At 44.0% G+C, this 15,939-nt stretch overlaps 1 protein-coding gene across 11 annotated transcripts in view; it reads left to right on the top strand.

Moving 5' to 3' along the window:
• The window catches only part of LOC106561102 (inositol hexakisphosphate and diphosphoinositol-pentakisphosphate kinase 1), a 73,848-nt gene that overhangs the window by 40,520 nt on the left and 17,389 nt on the right, over positions 1–15,939 (top strand). For 2 of the 11 annotated variants that reach the window (XM_082957159.1, XM_082957158.1), the window contains exons 22-28: positions 263–370; positions 519–635; positions 740–877; positions 4,298–4,400; positions 5,986–6,114; positions 8,056–8,118; positions 11,425–11,604. In XM_082957159.1, the coding sequence (XP_082813285.1) occupies positions 263–370; positions 519–635; positions 740–877; positions 4,298–4,400; positions 5,986–6,114; positions 8,056–8,118; positions 11,425–11,604 (838 nt within the window). Of the gene's footprint in view, positions 1–262; positions 371–518; positions 636–739; positions 878–4,297; positions 4,401–5,985; positions 6,115–6,856; positions 7,219–8,055; positions 8,119–11,424; positions 11,605–15,939 lie in introns of those variants that run through there. The other 9 variants (XM_014124745.3, XM_082957161.1, XM_082957164.1 and 6 more) reach the window with 6 other exon arrangements.

The raw sequence follows: 15,939 nt of genomic DNA, 5'->3' as shown, positions 1-15,939 counted from the left end.
CTGCAGGGGGGTTGTTAAAGTAGCCTGGTCCCAAATCTAATTGGCATGATAATAGTGACAATGATCATAGCTTAGGAGTTGTCAAGATGGCACAAACAGATCTGGGGCCAGGTTAGTTGTTGTAAAGGGATAGTTCACTTAAAGTACCAATTGTGATACTAGACAAGGTCATGAATATTACAGACTTGGGTTCAGAATCAGAAAATATTTTTTTAGGTGTAGTTTTCTCTGGTTATGTCAAGTGTGTTTGTGTGTGTGACAGGAGGTGAAGGACCAGCAGTGGAAACAGGCCATGGATTACCTCAGTGCCGTCTCTGAACTCAACTACATGACTCAGATAGTCATCATGCTGTATGAAGATAACAACAAGGTCAGTTAGGCCTCTCTGTCCCTCTGTCCCTGAAGTGTTACTACACCTGGTACTATTACTGTACCTTCCTGTCGGTATGTGTGTCTTCCTCTCACTCCCTCTGTAGTATAGCATTATTGCTTATGTTGTGTGTGTGTGTGTTGAACAGGACCCTGGCTCAGAGGAGCGTTTCCACGTGGAGCTCCACTTCAGTCCCGGGGTGAAGAGCTGTGAGGACGAGGAGAACGTCCCTCTGGGCTTTGGCTTCCGCCCTGCCTCCGCTGAGGTCTGTGTGTGTGTGTGTGTGTGTGTGTGTGTGTGTGTGTGTGTGTGTGTGTGTGTGTGTGTGTGTCCACAGCCCCCCTCATCGGTCTCTTTAATCCAATCCAGAACCAGGAGAAGCAGACCAACCAAGGCAGTCTGGAGGACCTATCACAGGACGAGCCTGACCGGGCCCTGCCTCTCTCTGAGCTAATCAGCATCAGAAGATCACCCATGATCCGCAACCGCAAGACTGGCTCCATGGAGGTACTTGATCAGGGCCATATCAGTTATTGTGTCCCCTGTCCCAAATTTAGTGTATTCCACGTTTAGGGTGGTGTCTTTTGGTGCACAAAACAGAAAACAGTTTGCAATGGAAAATACATTTTTTTTGGTTTCTTATTGGATAAGTCTAGGTAGTTCCTACCTGTTTGAGTTAATAATAATAATAATAATAATAATAATAAACACAACCCAGGCACAGCTTTCATCTGTTCATATATTGTATTGCTGGGATAGGCCTGTTTGAATCCAAACCCACGAAGAAAGAGACAAACTTTAATTTTCTAGTACTTTACTGAAATCCAATGCTTCTCAGGCTACATTCCATTTTAACGTTCTTTATAGCCCGTCCCTATTAGTAGATTCTTAGTAAAGTAATGCGTCTGTGTTTTTACAAATGAATTAGGGCCAGTTTTACCTAATTTGTATAAACATGTTAAATGTGCAATCAGAGGGAAAAGAACTCTGGACCACCTTTACTCCACACACAAAGATGCATACAAAGCTCTCCCTCGCCCTCCATTTGGCAAATCTGACTATAATTCTATCCTCCTGATTCCTGCTTACAAGCAAAAATTAAAGCATGAAGCACCAGTGACTAGATCAATAAAAAAGTGGTCAGATGAAGCACATGCTAAGCTACAGGACTGTTTTGCTAGCACAGACTGGAATGTGTTCTGGGATTCCTCCAATGGCATTGAGGAGTACACCAGATCTGTCATTGGCTTCATCAATAAGTGCATCAATGATGTCATCCCCACAGTGACCGTATGTACATACCCCAACCAGAAACCATGGATTACAGGCAACATCCGCACTGAGCTAAAGGCTAGAGCTTCCGCTATCAAGGAGCGGGACTCTAACCCGGAGGATTATAAGAACTCCCGCTATGCCCTCCGACGAACCATCAAACAGGCAAAGCATCAGTACAGGACTAAGATCGAGTCGTACTACACCATCTCTGACGCTCGTCGAATGTGGCAGGGCCGGCAAACCATTAGAGTACAAAGGGAAGCACAGCCGAGAGCTGCCCAGTGACACGAGCCTACCAGACGAGCTAAACTATTTCTATGCTCACTTTGAGGCAAATAACACTGAATCATGCATGAGAGCACCAGTTGTACCGGAAGACTGTGTGATCACGCTCTCCGCAGCCGATGTGAGTAAGACCTTTAGACAGGTCAACATTCACAAGGCTGCAGGGCCAGACGGATTACCAGGACGTGTACTGCGTGCATGCGCTGACCAACTAGCAAGTGTCTTCACTGACATTTTCAACCTCTCCCTGTCCGAGTCTGTAATGCCAACATGTTTTAAGCAGACCACCATAGTGCCTGTACCCAAGAACACTAAAGTAACCTGCCTAAATGACTACCGACCCGTAGTACTCACGTCTGTATCCATGAAGTGCTTCGAAAGGCTGGTCATGGCTCACATCAACACCATCATCCCAGAAACCCTGTTGTCATCTATGCATAGTCACTTTAATTAACTCTACCTACATGTACAGTTGAAGTCGGAAGTTTACATACACTTAGGTTGGAGTCATTAAAACTCGTTTTTCAACCACTCCACAAATTTCTTGTTAACAAACTATTGTTTTGGCAAGTCGGTTAGGACATCTACTTTGTGCATGACACAAGTAATTTTTCCAACAATTGTTTACAGACGGATTATTTCACTTATAATTCACTGTATCACAGTTCCAGTGGGTCAGAAGTTTACATATATTAAGTTGACTGTGCCTTTAAACAGCTTGGAAAATTCCCGAACATTATGTCATGGCTTTAGAAGCTTCTGATATGCTAATTGACATAATTTGAGTCAATTGTACCTGTGGATGTATTTCAAGGCCTACCTTCAAACTCAGTGCCTCTTTGCTTGACATCATGGGAAAATCAAAAGAAATTGGCCGAAAACTGTAGACCTCCACAAGTCTGGTTCATCCTTGGGAGCAATTTCCAAACGCCTGAAGGTACCACGTTCATCTGTACAAACAATAGTACGCAAGTATAAACACCATGGGACCACGCAGCCGTAATACCGCTCAGGAAGGAGATGCATTCTGTCTCCTAGAGATGAATGTACTTTGGTGCGAAAAGTGAAAATCAATCCCATAACAACAGCAAAGGACCTTGTAAAGACACTGGAGGAAACAGGTACAAAATATCTATATCCACAGTAAAACGTGTCCTATAGCGTCATAACCTGAAAGGCCGCTCCGCAAGGAAGAAGCCACTGCTCCAAGACCGCCATAAAAAAGCCAGACTACGGTTTGCAACTGCACATGGGGACAAAGATTGTACTTTTTGGAGAATTGTCCTCTGGTCTGATGAAACAAAAATATAACTGCTTGGCCATAATGACCATTGTTATGTTTGGAGGGAAAAAGGGGGAGGCTTGCAAGCCGAAGAACACCGTCCCAACCGTAAAGGATGTGGGTGGCAGCATCATGTTGTGGGGGCTCTTTGCTGCAGGAGGGACTGGTGCACTTCACAAAATAGATGGCATCATGAGGAGGAAAATTATATAGATATATTGAAGCAACATCTCAAGGAAGTTAAAAATTGGTTGCAAATGGGTCTTAAAAATGGACAATGACCCCAAGCATACTTCCAAAGTTGTGTCAAAATGGCTTAAGGACAACAAAGTCAAGGTATTGGAGTGGCCATCACAAAGCCCTGACCTCAATCCTACAGAAAATGTGTGGGTAGAACTGAAAAATCATGTATGAGCAAGGAGGCCTACAAACCTGACTCAGTTACACCAGCTCTGTCAGGAGGAATGGGCCAAAATTCACCCAACTTATTGTGGGAAGCTTTTGGAAGGCTACCCAAAACTTTGACCCAAGTTAAACAATTTAAAGGCAATGCTACCAAATACTAATTGAGTATGTAAACTTCTGACCCACTGGGAATATGATAAAATAAATAAAAAGCTGAAATAAATCATTCTCTCTACTATTATTCTGACCTAAGACAGGGAATTGTTACCAGGATAAAATGTCAGGAATTGTGAAAAACTGAGTTTAAATGTATTTGGCTAAGGTGTATGTAAACATCCGACTTCAACTGTACACCCTACCTTAACTAACCGGTGCCCCGCACAGTGACTCTGTATTGGCGCATCCCCCTGTATATATTGTTATTTTTTACTGCTCCTCTTTAATTACTTGTTACTTTTATCTCTTATTCGTATTTTTTTAAACTGCACTGTCGGTTAGGGGCTGTTAAGTAAGCATTTCACTGTAAGGTCTACACCTGTTGTATTCGGCGCATGTGAAGAATAACATTTGATTTGATGTCTCCATTAGTGACTGCTTGGTTATTTCGCTACCTGTCTGAGTGTCAGCTGTTTGTCTGTCTTGGTCTGTCACACTGTGACAGTCTCCCTGTCCCCACCCAGGTCCTCTCCGAGACCTCCCCCGGCTCCTCCTCCAAGGGCGCCTCCTACCGCCTCTTCCCCTCCTGCTCGCGCCAGTCCCCTGAGATCAAACCGACTGGCCTAGGTGGGTATCTGGTTTCTGCCAACCACTGCTGCCACTGTCATATTTCTGCAACGCTGTCATCAGCACTCACTAATCTCTTTGGGTCATGTGAATGACCTCTCTCTGGGTCTCGCTCGCTCTCTCGTTCTCTGTCTCTTGTTCTGTTGCTCTCTCTTGCTCTCTCTCCGGCCCTCTCGTTCTCTCTCCCCCCTTTCTCTCTCTCTGTACCTTTCTCTTTCCCTTTCTCTCTCTCGTTCTGTCTGTTTTGCCTCCCTGTTTGTCTCTCTCTCCCTCTCGCTCTCCCTCGCTCCTTTTCTTCCTCTCTCTTTCTGATGGCTGCATAGCTGCCGTGACTCCATGGTGGTAGGTAGGTCCAGCAGCCAAAGCTCCCAAGCTTAGACTATGTAGGCCAGAGGTCAATGGAGAGTTAGTGGAGAGAATGCATCTTAGACTGTGTCCCAAATGCCCCCCCTATTCCCTTTATAGTGAGTGCACTACCGTGGGCCTGGTCAAAAGTACTGGACTATGTAGGGAATAGGGGGCCATTTGGGACGTAGCCTTAGAGCCCCACCACCAAGGACCTCTCCTGCCAATAGGGCTCTATATATGGGGGTCTGGGCTCCGCAGAGCCCCCCTGTATGCTATTCCAGTCTGTCTCTATTTACATGAATCTGTCAAGAGAAGCAAGGAATCTTCCACAAGTTGATTCAATATAACCGCAGATAAAATTAGTCCCCCGTGCGTGGATTTGGAGGTGCTTGTTACCCCCGGCCACTTTCTAACATAGTGATATTCACACCTTACTAAGCCTTTATAAAACAAATAAAAGTGTGCAATGGATGCATCAAAAAAACAATGGCTGGAAAAAACATGTTTTCTCATTGATGTGAACTTGGGCTGAGAGGTTGGTTTGACTCGTGCATGTGTTTTCCGCTGCTTTTCCATACTCGTACTGTATGCACCAAGCTTGTTCAATTATGTCAACCTGTTTTGAAATTACCATTCAAATGTTGTCGCTGTCCCTGCATCCCACCAAACCACCGATTCCAGCACAGCTCACTTTAGACCAGAATAAAGGAAAGATAAAGCCGCATTCTTATTCTGCTGTGACTATTTCTATGCCAACTGCTTTAGGAATTGAACAGATGGTTATAGAAAACCTATGTTATTTGTAACAATAGCAATGTTTCTGTCCCCACAGTCCTTGACTACTTTGTTATATTAGGTTCTCATGAGTCTCGTATTGTATTGCATTGTATTCACACTAAAAAGCCCTCTTATTTCTTAAATCCATGTCATCCTTTGTCTGTGGTCCTAACAGTTGTTGATATAAGTGTAAAGCCCTTAGGCAGTTTCCTATCCCGGGAGACCTTAAGGAGAGGCCTTATCTATTTTTCTTTTAGGAGGGGTTAGGGGCCCGGTGTTAGGAGTGGTCTCCGTTTGTGTGCTCCACTCTATTCATGAACACACACAGGCGCACACACACACACCCCTTAGCAACACTGAACTGCTCTTATTAAGAACAGCATGGTGTGCAATGAGTACTAACCCCCCCCCCATCCCTCATTCCCCTCCTCTCTCCCACCTCGCGGTTCTTCCACAACAGGGTCCCTGTGCTCGGGCCTCTTCAGTGCCTCTGTCCTGGGGGTGTCCTCTAGCGCCCCCAACCTGCGGGACTACGTCCGCACCCACCACCGCAAACCCCCCTTGTCCCCAGGTTTGCCTTTTGGAGATGGTACGTCCCTTCCTCTATCCATCTCTGTCTCTATCGACTGCTATCTAACTCCTGTCTTTTCACATGGCCGCTGAAAATGCCGTACATGGTGCCCGTAAAAAAAAAAAAAAAAAAAAAAAGTCAAATGTCTGCCATTTTAGTTCCTGCTCAAACACTCTTGTCTCTCCTTCCCAACCTTAGTGGACAATAAGTTATTTGATCACCCAAATTATCCAAGAGCCCTCCTCTCCCCCTCTATCCTTCTGCCTCTAGAACAATCCTCTGCTTGAGTGATTTCCCCCCCCCCCCCCCCCCCCCTCCCAACAGCATGAGTAGTGACCACAATTGTGATTATATGCTAAGAATGTAGGTTTTATACATTGCATGGATTGGTATTGGATTGCGCACAATGAAATGTGTTACCCATGACCAGTAATCCTGCTTCTCCTAATCAAAGCAACATGGCCTTTGATTATATGACATAACCGGTGTGTGATTAGGTTGCTAAGTAAATCTCGTCTATACAATTGTATATATTCTGTATCAGTGTGCATGTCATAACTAGGGGGTGAAAGGATTTGTTAATCAACAGGGAATTTTCAAATCTGTCTTGAGATCCATTAATCCAGCTTTGCATAATTCCCACTTGCATACCACAATTTCCTGACTCACTATAGAGGGAAATGGTGAGTTGACTATTATTATAGCCACCAGGGGGGCCTCATATAAATTGAACTCTGATTCTCGCAAATGTTTTCATCAGGGCATATGGCTTGGAGTGTTGGCGCACAAAGACTGGCTTAATTCAAAAGCTGACACCTACCTCTTGTCATCGAGTCAGATCAGCCAGCACCCTGATAGGAACTGCACAGTATGTAATATGAAGAACAAATGACCTGCCACCTGCATGTGAAGAGGAACGATTGTTCCACTGCGGATTGAATTGAAGTGCCCGTTTTGTCCAATGGGTGTCACTGTGCACTTTGTTTTCACCGTATACTTGATATTAGGTACACTTTAAGAAATGGTCGCTTTAATATTATGCTTGAAGATGTTACATATTTTGCTTGTATGAGACTAGAGATGTGTGGGGTTTAGAATAACACCAAGGCTTTTCTATGGTGATGGGGGTTTTGTCTCTGTGTTTGTGTGTTTTTGCAGTCTCACTCACTCACTCTCACTCACTCACTCACTCACTCACTCACTCACTCACTCACTCACTCACTCACTCACTCACTCACTCACTCACTCACTCACTCACTCACATATATAATGCTGGCCAAAGGCACTGGTACGTTGCAAGGACAAATGAGCAAGGATTGTGTCTACAGTCACAGCTCTCAAATCCAGATGGTTACACTATTTTAATATAGGTTGTTGTTAAATCTCATGCCCACTTCACCAGTGCCAAATGTCAGTCCTCTGTCTCCATTCAAAACAACCACAATTGAGTTATCATTCACTTTTTCATCCCATCCACATTCTCCATTGTTCCTTCATTACCCCTTCTTCCATGCTGCCTTCCCATGCTGCATATCACTCACCACACACAGGCACATCAATACCGTACATAGTTGCAGCATTATAGAGGGGACCTACTTGGGCTCCCGATTTGGCACAGCGTTCTAAGGCACTGCATCTCGGTGCTAGAGGCATCACTACAGACCCTGGTTTGATTCCAGGTTGTATCACAACCGGCCGTGATTGGGAGTCCCATAGGGCGGCGCACAATTGGCCCAGCGTCGTTAGGGTTTGGCCGTTGTAGGCCGTCATTGTAAATAAGAATTTGTTCTTAACTGACTTGCCTAGTTAAACAATTTTTTTTTTTAAATGTATTTGTTTAAAGACACATGGGGTCAGGAAAACACACACGTAGGTACATATGCACTCACACTAGATACAGGCATGTGTACAGGTAGCATGTATCCCCAGTAACGCCAGTTACCCTTCTTATTTCCTCAGAGCTGTTCTCTATGCCGGCAGTAAAGAGATTTTCTGTGTCGTTTGCCAGGCATCCGACTAACGGTATGTCTGCCTTTTTTTCAAGTATACCTCGCCACTCCTTAGTTTCCCTTTTATCTTGCATGTCTTTTGGGGAAACTATTTGGGTTTGAAATTGGCTGCGTAATGACATCATAATATCAAGATCTCCATTTCTCTGAGTTTCTACTTCACAAGACGTCCTGTCTCCATCTGTTTGGTTTCGACGTTCATTCTTAACAACGGCTGTGATTACCGGCCTCTACACTGCATTTATCTGTTAATATATGTCTCTCTGACCCACCATTTTCCTACAGGATGGATATACACTGAGTGTACAAAACATTAGGAACTTCTTCCTAATATTGAGTTGCACCCCCTTTTTCCCTCGAACAGCCTCAGTTTGTCGGGGCATGGACTCTACAAGGTGTCGAAAGCGTTCCACAGGGATGCTGGCCTGTGTTGACTCCAATGCTTCCCCCAGTTGTCAAGTTGGCTGGATGTCCTTTGGGTGATGGACCATTCTTTATACACGCGGGAAACTGTTGAGTGTGAAACCCAGCAGCGTTGCAGTTCTTGACACAAACCGGTGGGCTCAAGCATCAACTACCATATCCCCGTTCAAAGGCATTTAAATCTTTTGTCTTGCCCATTCACCCTTCTAAATGGCACACATACACAATCCATGTCTCAACACTTAAAAAAATCCTTTGTTAACCTGTCTCTTCCCCTTCATCTACAGCGATTGAAGTGGATTTAACAAGTGACGTCAATAAGGGATTATAGCTTTTCACCTGGTCGGTCTATGTCATGGAAAGAGCATGTTTCGTACACTCAGTATTTGTATATGGAATATATCCCTTCTGATATATCACCATGTGTTGCTGTGTATACACATTACTTATCCTCACATGCTCCCATTTGTTCATTCAAACCCATTCTCTGGAGAGATGATTAGCACCTACACCATTCAAGTCTACTTTTAGATTCGGATAACCCGTGTTTAAAGCTAATGAATAGCCTTCAAAAAGACAACTTTTTACTCATGAAATGACTGTCAAATCTCTTGTTCGACTCGTGATAGACCTTTCAGTTTGACCCAATGAAAACGGAGTTTGTGCAAAACCTACTGAATAATAGCATCCAACGATGGGTAATGGAGGAAAGGGTTGAGTCTATTCCTTTCATTTTAATTCATGTTTTGGCGATCAAACGTGGCTGTACCACTTGGTGATTGACAGAAAGGGCATTCACATTACAACGTTCTGTGGAAGAGATATTGCCGTATATGTATTGCTTTATGTGTCCACGTCACATAATCACCGGAAACTTCTGTTATCAAGAATGCCCATCGGGGGGGGAATAGACCGACCGTTCATTTCTCCCATCTCTTTTCCTGGTCTCAAGCTAGTCTTGTTGCTATGTACTTTGCTGTGCGCTATTAAAGATATTGGTACTTAGGCCTCCCGGGTGGCCCAGTGGTCTAAGGCACTCCATCGCAGTGCTAGCTGTGCCACCAGAGATTCTGGGTTCAAGTCCAGGCTCTGTCGCAACCGGTCGCGACTGGGAGGCCCATGGGGCGGCGCATAATTGGCCCAGCGTCGTCCGGGTTGGGGAGGGTTTGGCCGGCAGGGGTATCCTTGTCTCGTCGTGCACTAGCGACTCCTGTGGCGGGCCGGGCGCAGTGCACGCTGACCAGGTCGCTAGGTGTACGGTTTGGTTGGGTTGTGTTTCGGAGGACACATGGCTCTCGACCTTCGCGTCTCCCGAGTCCGTACAGGAGTTGCAGCGATGAGACAAGACTGTAACTACCAATTGGATACCACGAAATTGGGGAGAAAAAAGGGGTAAAAAAATGGTTTAAAAAGATATTGGTACTTGGCATGGCCTAGGTGTCCAGGCAGCAGTGTACCATCCAGCGGGTTGGATGGGTTTGTCATGCATGGATGAACTCTCTGATGGCAGTCAGATTGGCTCAACGTATTGGAGCTGAGCGGCTATGATGGGGAAAAATAACAGTGGGGAGCATTTGTGCATGCCATCGTTCGACGTGAACAAATATACATGTTTTGGGACTTCTTCTGTAGCTTGGTTTATGGAGAGACCCATTCAAACTGACGACTCTGGCCCTTGCTCTCCGCTCGCTCCGTTAAACAGACTGAGGGAGTTTCCCGAATAGCAGTATTGTATGTCATCCAAGTGCCTAGATCATCTGACTACAAGGGGCAGATGGACTATGCATAGCCTCTGTAATTGAGACATTCCACACATGGTTTCTGTGTTGACAGAGATTCGCGCAGACTTCTGCTGGTACTCACTGCGATGGCTACGTTGATCAGTGTTTTTATATGAGGCCCTAAACAGTGCAGCCCATGCAGTATGTAAAAAGGTGGGTTGGATACAGTACGGTCTGGACCTGCGTCACGTATGAAGTATGAATAAGCTATATAAACTGGCAGTACTTAAAGAGAGGTGGGGTGGATAAATGGCTTTTCTGTGTGTCTTTGGTCTGATTCTTTATGTTTTTAAGCGGGCGCTAACAGGGATTTCCCGTTACTGATGCACAGTAATTCTTCTATTCATCCGACCTACAGTGCTCAGCAGACCTCATTCATGTAACCAACCCACTCCATCTGCCCATTAACACCTGTTGCCTTTGTTCTGACCTCTATCTAAGTTAGACATCCACAGTCACACGATACTGTGTTGCCATGAATGATGCATGAGATCAAAGGAACTATTTGAGATTGACATTGGGCTAATCTTTGTCTCAGGTAGATATCGTTACGTCTGTTCAATTGTTTACAGTATTTCTGAGGCGATTATAGGTACTACTCATAGGGTCTTCGCGTGTGTTCCCATTTTCTATGATCTCCATTCCCCTTTGAGATAAAAGTGACGTTTTTTTTTTATTCCACATGAAAACATTGATGCCTTGTTTTGTAGTTCAGTGTTTTCTTGAAAGAAAGCATCGCCCTTTGATCTTCTACACTCCTAAGACAGGTGTGGTGTTGGGGAGTCCAAAAAAGTATTGTGACTACTGGTAATTCGTGGAGAGGAAAGAGGCATTATGACTGACATGCCTGTAAGCATTTCTACCATTTTTAGGCTTCCAATATGCATTACCCCCGTGAATATCAGATGGTGAGAATTGTAGCTCTGGACAGTTGTTTCCTTTCTCCATATGTCAGTTGAGTGGATGAGAGCCTGGGACCTGTAGCCTTGTTTCTTTTGAATGAAAACGAGTGCCTGCCCCTTTAGCATTATGCACATGTTGGCCCACCTACAGCTTTTTTTTTGTTGCTCCTCTTCCACTGTGCTCTCTTCCTCGCTCTGCCTCTTCTTCCTCAGAGCCCCTAGACGAGCATCTTGTAGCCCAGCTGCTGAAGGGGCTCGTCACTGACCCGGCCCTCCTGTGTTGCCCCTCTCTGGACAGGGCCATGGCCCACCACCTGCACCAGTGCCCCTACCATCTGCGCCTCCTCAGGAACTGGCTGGTGTCCGGCCAAGACCTCCCCGAGTGCCTCCACGGTCAGCCCTCTGTAGACCTCCCGTGTCCTCCCCTCCATCCCTTCATGCAGTGCTGGGGTGCTGCCAATGCAGGCTTGTTGTTTTGCTTTTCCCTCTCCCTACTTTTTTTTTCCCGTCTCTTCTATCTTCATTAGTTTTTTTTTGTCTAACTCGGTATCACTGTCTGAGTATGGCATCAGTCTAATTTGTTGCTCTATTCCTTCTGTGTCTGTCTCTTAACCAGTCTCTTGCTCTGTCTATCTGCATGCCTGCCAGAAAATGCAGCAGTGGCAACTATAAAGGGAGTGTTCATTCTCCTATCGATGGATCGATACCCCTTACTCATTTTGCTGCTGAGGCTTTTCATCCAAAAGGATCTTTTGCCAGCTTTCATTTCATTTCGAGATCTTTTTATCAGGCTTGACAGAAAAAGAAAAGGCAATCCTAAGGCACGGTGGCTGCTATACCTGATGCCGTATTCTGTGCAGCCCCTGCTCTGGAAACTGCACGACAACCAGCACTGCCTCTGCATGTTGACAAGTCTACATGGCTTTAATATTGAATGACCATGGACAAACCTCTTCTTCTAAAAGGGTTTCTGCTGCTGAGTGAAGTGCAATGCATGCTACCCCCTAGGTTGGGGGAACACAGCAAACAGTATGAACAGGTGGGGATGAATGGGAAATGGCACAAACAACTATTGTACAGTCCTTTTGGGACTGCTGGCTGTCAAGATTGCTGCATCAGATATACTTAATTGGAATGATGGTGACACTGCACTATGGGAGGTCCTGACTGGGTACCATTTGAGAATCCATTAATGATATGTTGGTCTTTTGACAAGATTTAAGATCTGTCTGTGGTGAATATCTAGGTCATTAGCTAATTAAGCGGTGGTCTGTCAGTAAACTACCGATTTTCATGTGAGTTTCTGGAGCATGAATCGATGTCCCCCTTTTGTGCCTACGCACCCCCCTTGAGAGTATTAGACATCAGCCCAGAGCTCTGTAGCTGTACAGGAAATCACTTGAGTTATTTTAGGAAGTACTTCATACTGTATTACTATTCTCTTGGTAGACTTGGAAGAGAATGATACTGCATTTACATATGTAATTGACTGGGCACACATGAATTGTCAGCCTGACGTTTTCTCTCGCCATCTTTTATTTTGATCTCCCTACCACTAGTCCAAGTGCCACCCACACAAAAAAGCCTTCAGAAATGGCATTTTGTGACCCAGGAAACAAAACAGCAAAGTTTCAACATCATTATGTAGATAGTGAATATGAACACTGAGTGGTAGCAACATATGAGGTTGCCATGTTACACCTTCGTTACAATTGTTACACACGTTCTGTTGGCCATGCTTGCAGAAAGCAACGTACAGTGCCTTCAGAAAGTATTCATACCCCTTGACTTATTCCACATTTTGTAGTTACAGCCTGAATTCAAAATGGATTACAATGTTTTTTTTCTCTCACCTGTCTTCACACAATACCCCATAATGACAAAGTGAAAACATGTTTTAGGTTTTTTACAAAAGTATTGAAGAAAATAAAATGCATGTCTCATTTATATAAGTATTCACAACCCTTTGCTATGACACCTCAAATGGAAAGACAAGGGAAAGGGGAATTTCTTGATTTCACTACAACTTGATTGGAGTCCACCTGTGGCCAATTCAATCATTTGGACATGATTTAGAAAGAAACACAACTGTCTTTATAAGATCCCACAGTTGACAGTGCATGTCAGAGCAGAAACTATACCATGAAGTCGAAGGAACAGTCCGTAGAGCTCCAAGATATATGCCTCATCACAATTCTATCTGGGGAAGGGTATTAAACTATTTATAGAGTGTTGAAAGTTTCCAAGAGCACCGTGGTCTCAATCATTGGGAAATAAAAATTAAAAAAATATCGAACTACCTGGACTTCCTAGAGCTAGCCGTCCGGGCAAGAAGGACCATTTGAAAATCTGTGGAAAGACTTGAAGATTGCTGTTCACCTCTGCTGCTCATCTAACTTAACATAGCTTGAGAACATCTGCAAGGAAGAATGGGAGAAAATCCCCAAATTCAGATGTGCAAAGCTGATACAGACACCCAAAATGACTCAAAGCTTTAATAGCCTCCAAAGGTGCTTCTTCAAGTATTCACACCCCTTGATCAATATGTTAGGTAAATGAGATTTCTGTATTTCATTTTCAATAAATTTGGCAATATTTCAAAATGTTTTCATTATGGGGTATTGTGTGTAAATGGGTGAGAAAAATATTTGTAATACATTTTGAATTCAGGCTGTAAGACAACATTTTGAATAAGTCAAGGGGTATGAATACTTTCTGAAGGCACTGTATGTACCAGACCAAAAGAATCCCAAAATAATATGAGGCTGTTGAAAGGTGCTCTGGATTGTTTAAAGATGCCAAACCAGCTATTTTTATAGCTGTCGGGAACTTGAATTCTTTGAGAGTTGTCAGCTAGCAAATGATGTTGTCTTTTGTTTGGCTAGCAGGCAAAAGCAATGATGGCCTTTGAAAGCTAAATACAGCTGCCAAAATGTCTTATTAACTGAGAGAACCACCGTACATGGTTAAAACATGGATCAGTGAAAGACTTGTAACCAGGGTTGGGTAGGTTACTTTCGAAATGTAATCTGTTTAGTTACTAGTTACCTGCCACATTGTAATCAGTAACGTAACTTTTGGATTGCCCAAACTCAGTAGCGTAATCTGATTACATTCAGTTACTTTTAGATTACTTTCCTCTTAAGAGGCGTTAGAAGAAAATAAAAATGTGTGTTACCAATTGAACCACATCGATTGCAGGATAAGTCGATGTTAAAGTTTACATAGCTGCCATATATGGATGTTTGACTTCCTCTAACCCATTGCGTTCTACTAAATATAATACGATTAAATTATATCTTTACATTAAAACCAAAGTTTATCAGAATTCCAGTCATTCCAATAAATGTTATACCCTTTGCCCTTCAAGAATAGGACTTGGAAGTATAGATTTGCCAAATTGTTTTCTCTGAGCATAACCCCAAAACTAAGGACTTATTAGCCAGCCCTACTCTGTTTATGATTTTGTTGTCATGGATGACTGATTGGGCTCATTGATTCGAGTTGAAAATTAAATGCTGCGCTCTTGGAATGGCATGCTTTGATCACTAATGAAAAGTGCTATTTACATGTGAAAAATAAATGCCATATGCTGCATTTGCTATAAGCCTATTGATTAACTGTTTTAAAGGGCAAACCCACAGATAAAACAGTTGCCCCGCCTCTGTTTTGGTGAAAAGCTGAGGGATGGATGTGCCTGGAGAAATGTAGTCACTCTCAGATTAATAGACAGAGCAATGGATGCAAGAACTGAGCATCCATGATAACATGGTTAAAACAATAATTTTGATATGAGGCGTTAACATTTACAATGTTTCCCAACATTGGAGTAAAACAAGCTTATAATTTGGGTTCTCATGGAGTGTGACAGTTGAACTAATGAGGTGTTTATAAAGATATTTTTGAAGAATCAATGGAAGTATAAACCCTTTTTCAGGACCCTGTCTTTCAAAGATAATTCATAAAAATCCAAGTAACTAAACAGATCTTCATTGTAAAGGGTTTAAACACTGTTTCCCATGCTTGTTCAATGAACCATAAACAATTAATGAACATGCACCTGTGGAACAGTCATTAAGACACTAACAGCTTACAGACGGTAGGCAATTAAGGTCACAGTTATGACAACTTAGGACACTAAAGAGGCTTTTCTACTGACTCTGAAAAACACCAAAAGAAAGATGCCCATGGTCCCTGCTCATCTGCGTGAACGTGCCTTAGGCATGCTGCAAGGAGGCATGAGGACTGCAGATGTGGCCAGGGCAATAAATTGCAATGTCCGTACTGTGAGACGCCTAAGACAGCGCTACAGGGAGACAGGACGGACAGCTGATTGTCCTCGCAGTGGCAGACCACGTGTAACAACACCTGCACAGGATCAGTACATCCGAACATCACACCTGTGGGACAGGTACAGGATGGCAACAACTGCCCGAGTTACACCAGGAACGCACAATCCCTCCATCAGTGCTCAGACTGTCCGCAATAGGCTGGACTGAGGGCTTGTAGGCCTGTTGTAATGCAGGTCCTCACCAGACATCACCGGCAACAACGTCGCCTATGGGCACAAACCCACCGTTGCTGGACCAGACAGGACTGGGGAAAAAAGTGCTCTTCACTGACGAGTCGCGGTTTTGTCTCACCAGGGGTGATGTTCAGATTTGCGTTTATCGTTGAAGGAATGAGCGTTACGCCGAGGCCTGTACTCTGGAGCGGGATCGAGGTGGA

The sequence above is a fragment of the Salmo salar genome, chromosome 10 (genome assembly GCF_965601325.2).
Source record: "Salmo salar chromosome 10, fSalSal1, whole genome shotgun sequence".
Classification (NCBI taxonomy): domain Eukaryota; kingdom Metazoa; phylum Chordata; class Actinopteri; order Salmoniformes; family Salmonidae; genus Salmo; species Salmo salar.
Note: the sequence above shows the minus strand (reverse complement) of the source record. Positions and strands in the feature narration are given on the sequence as shown.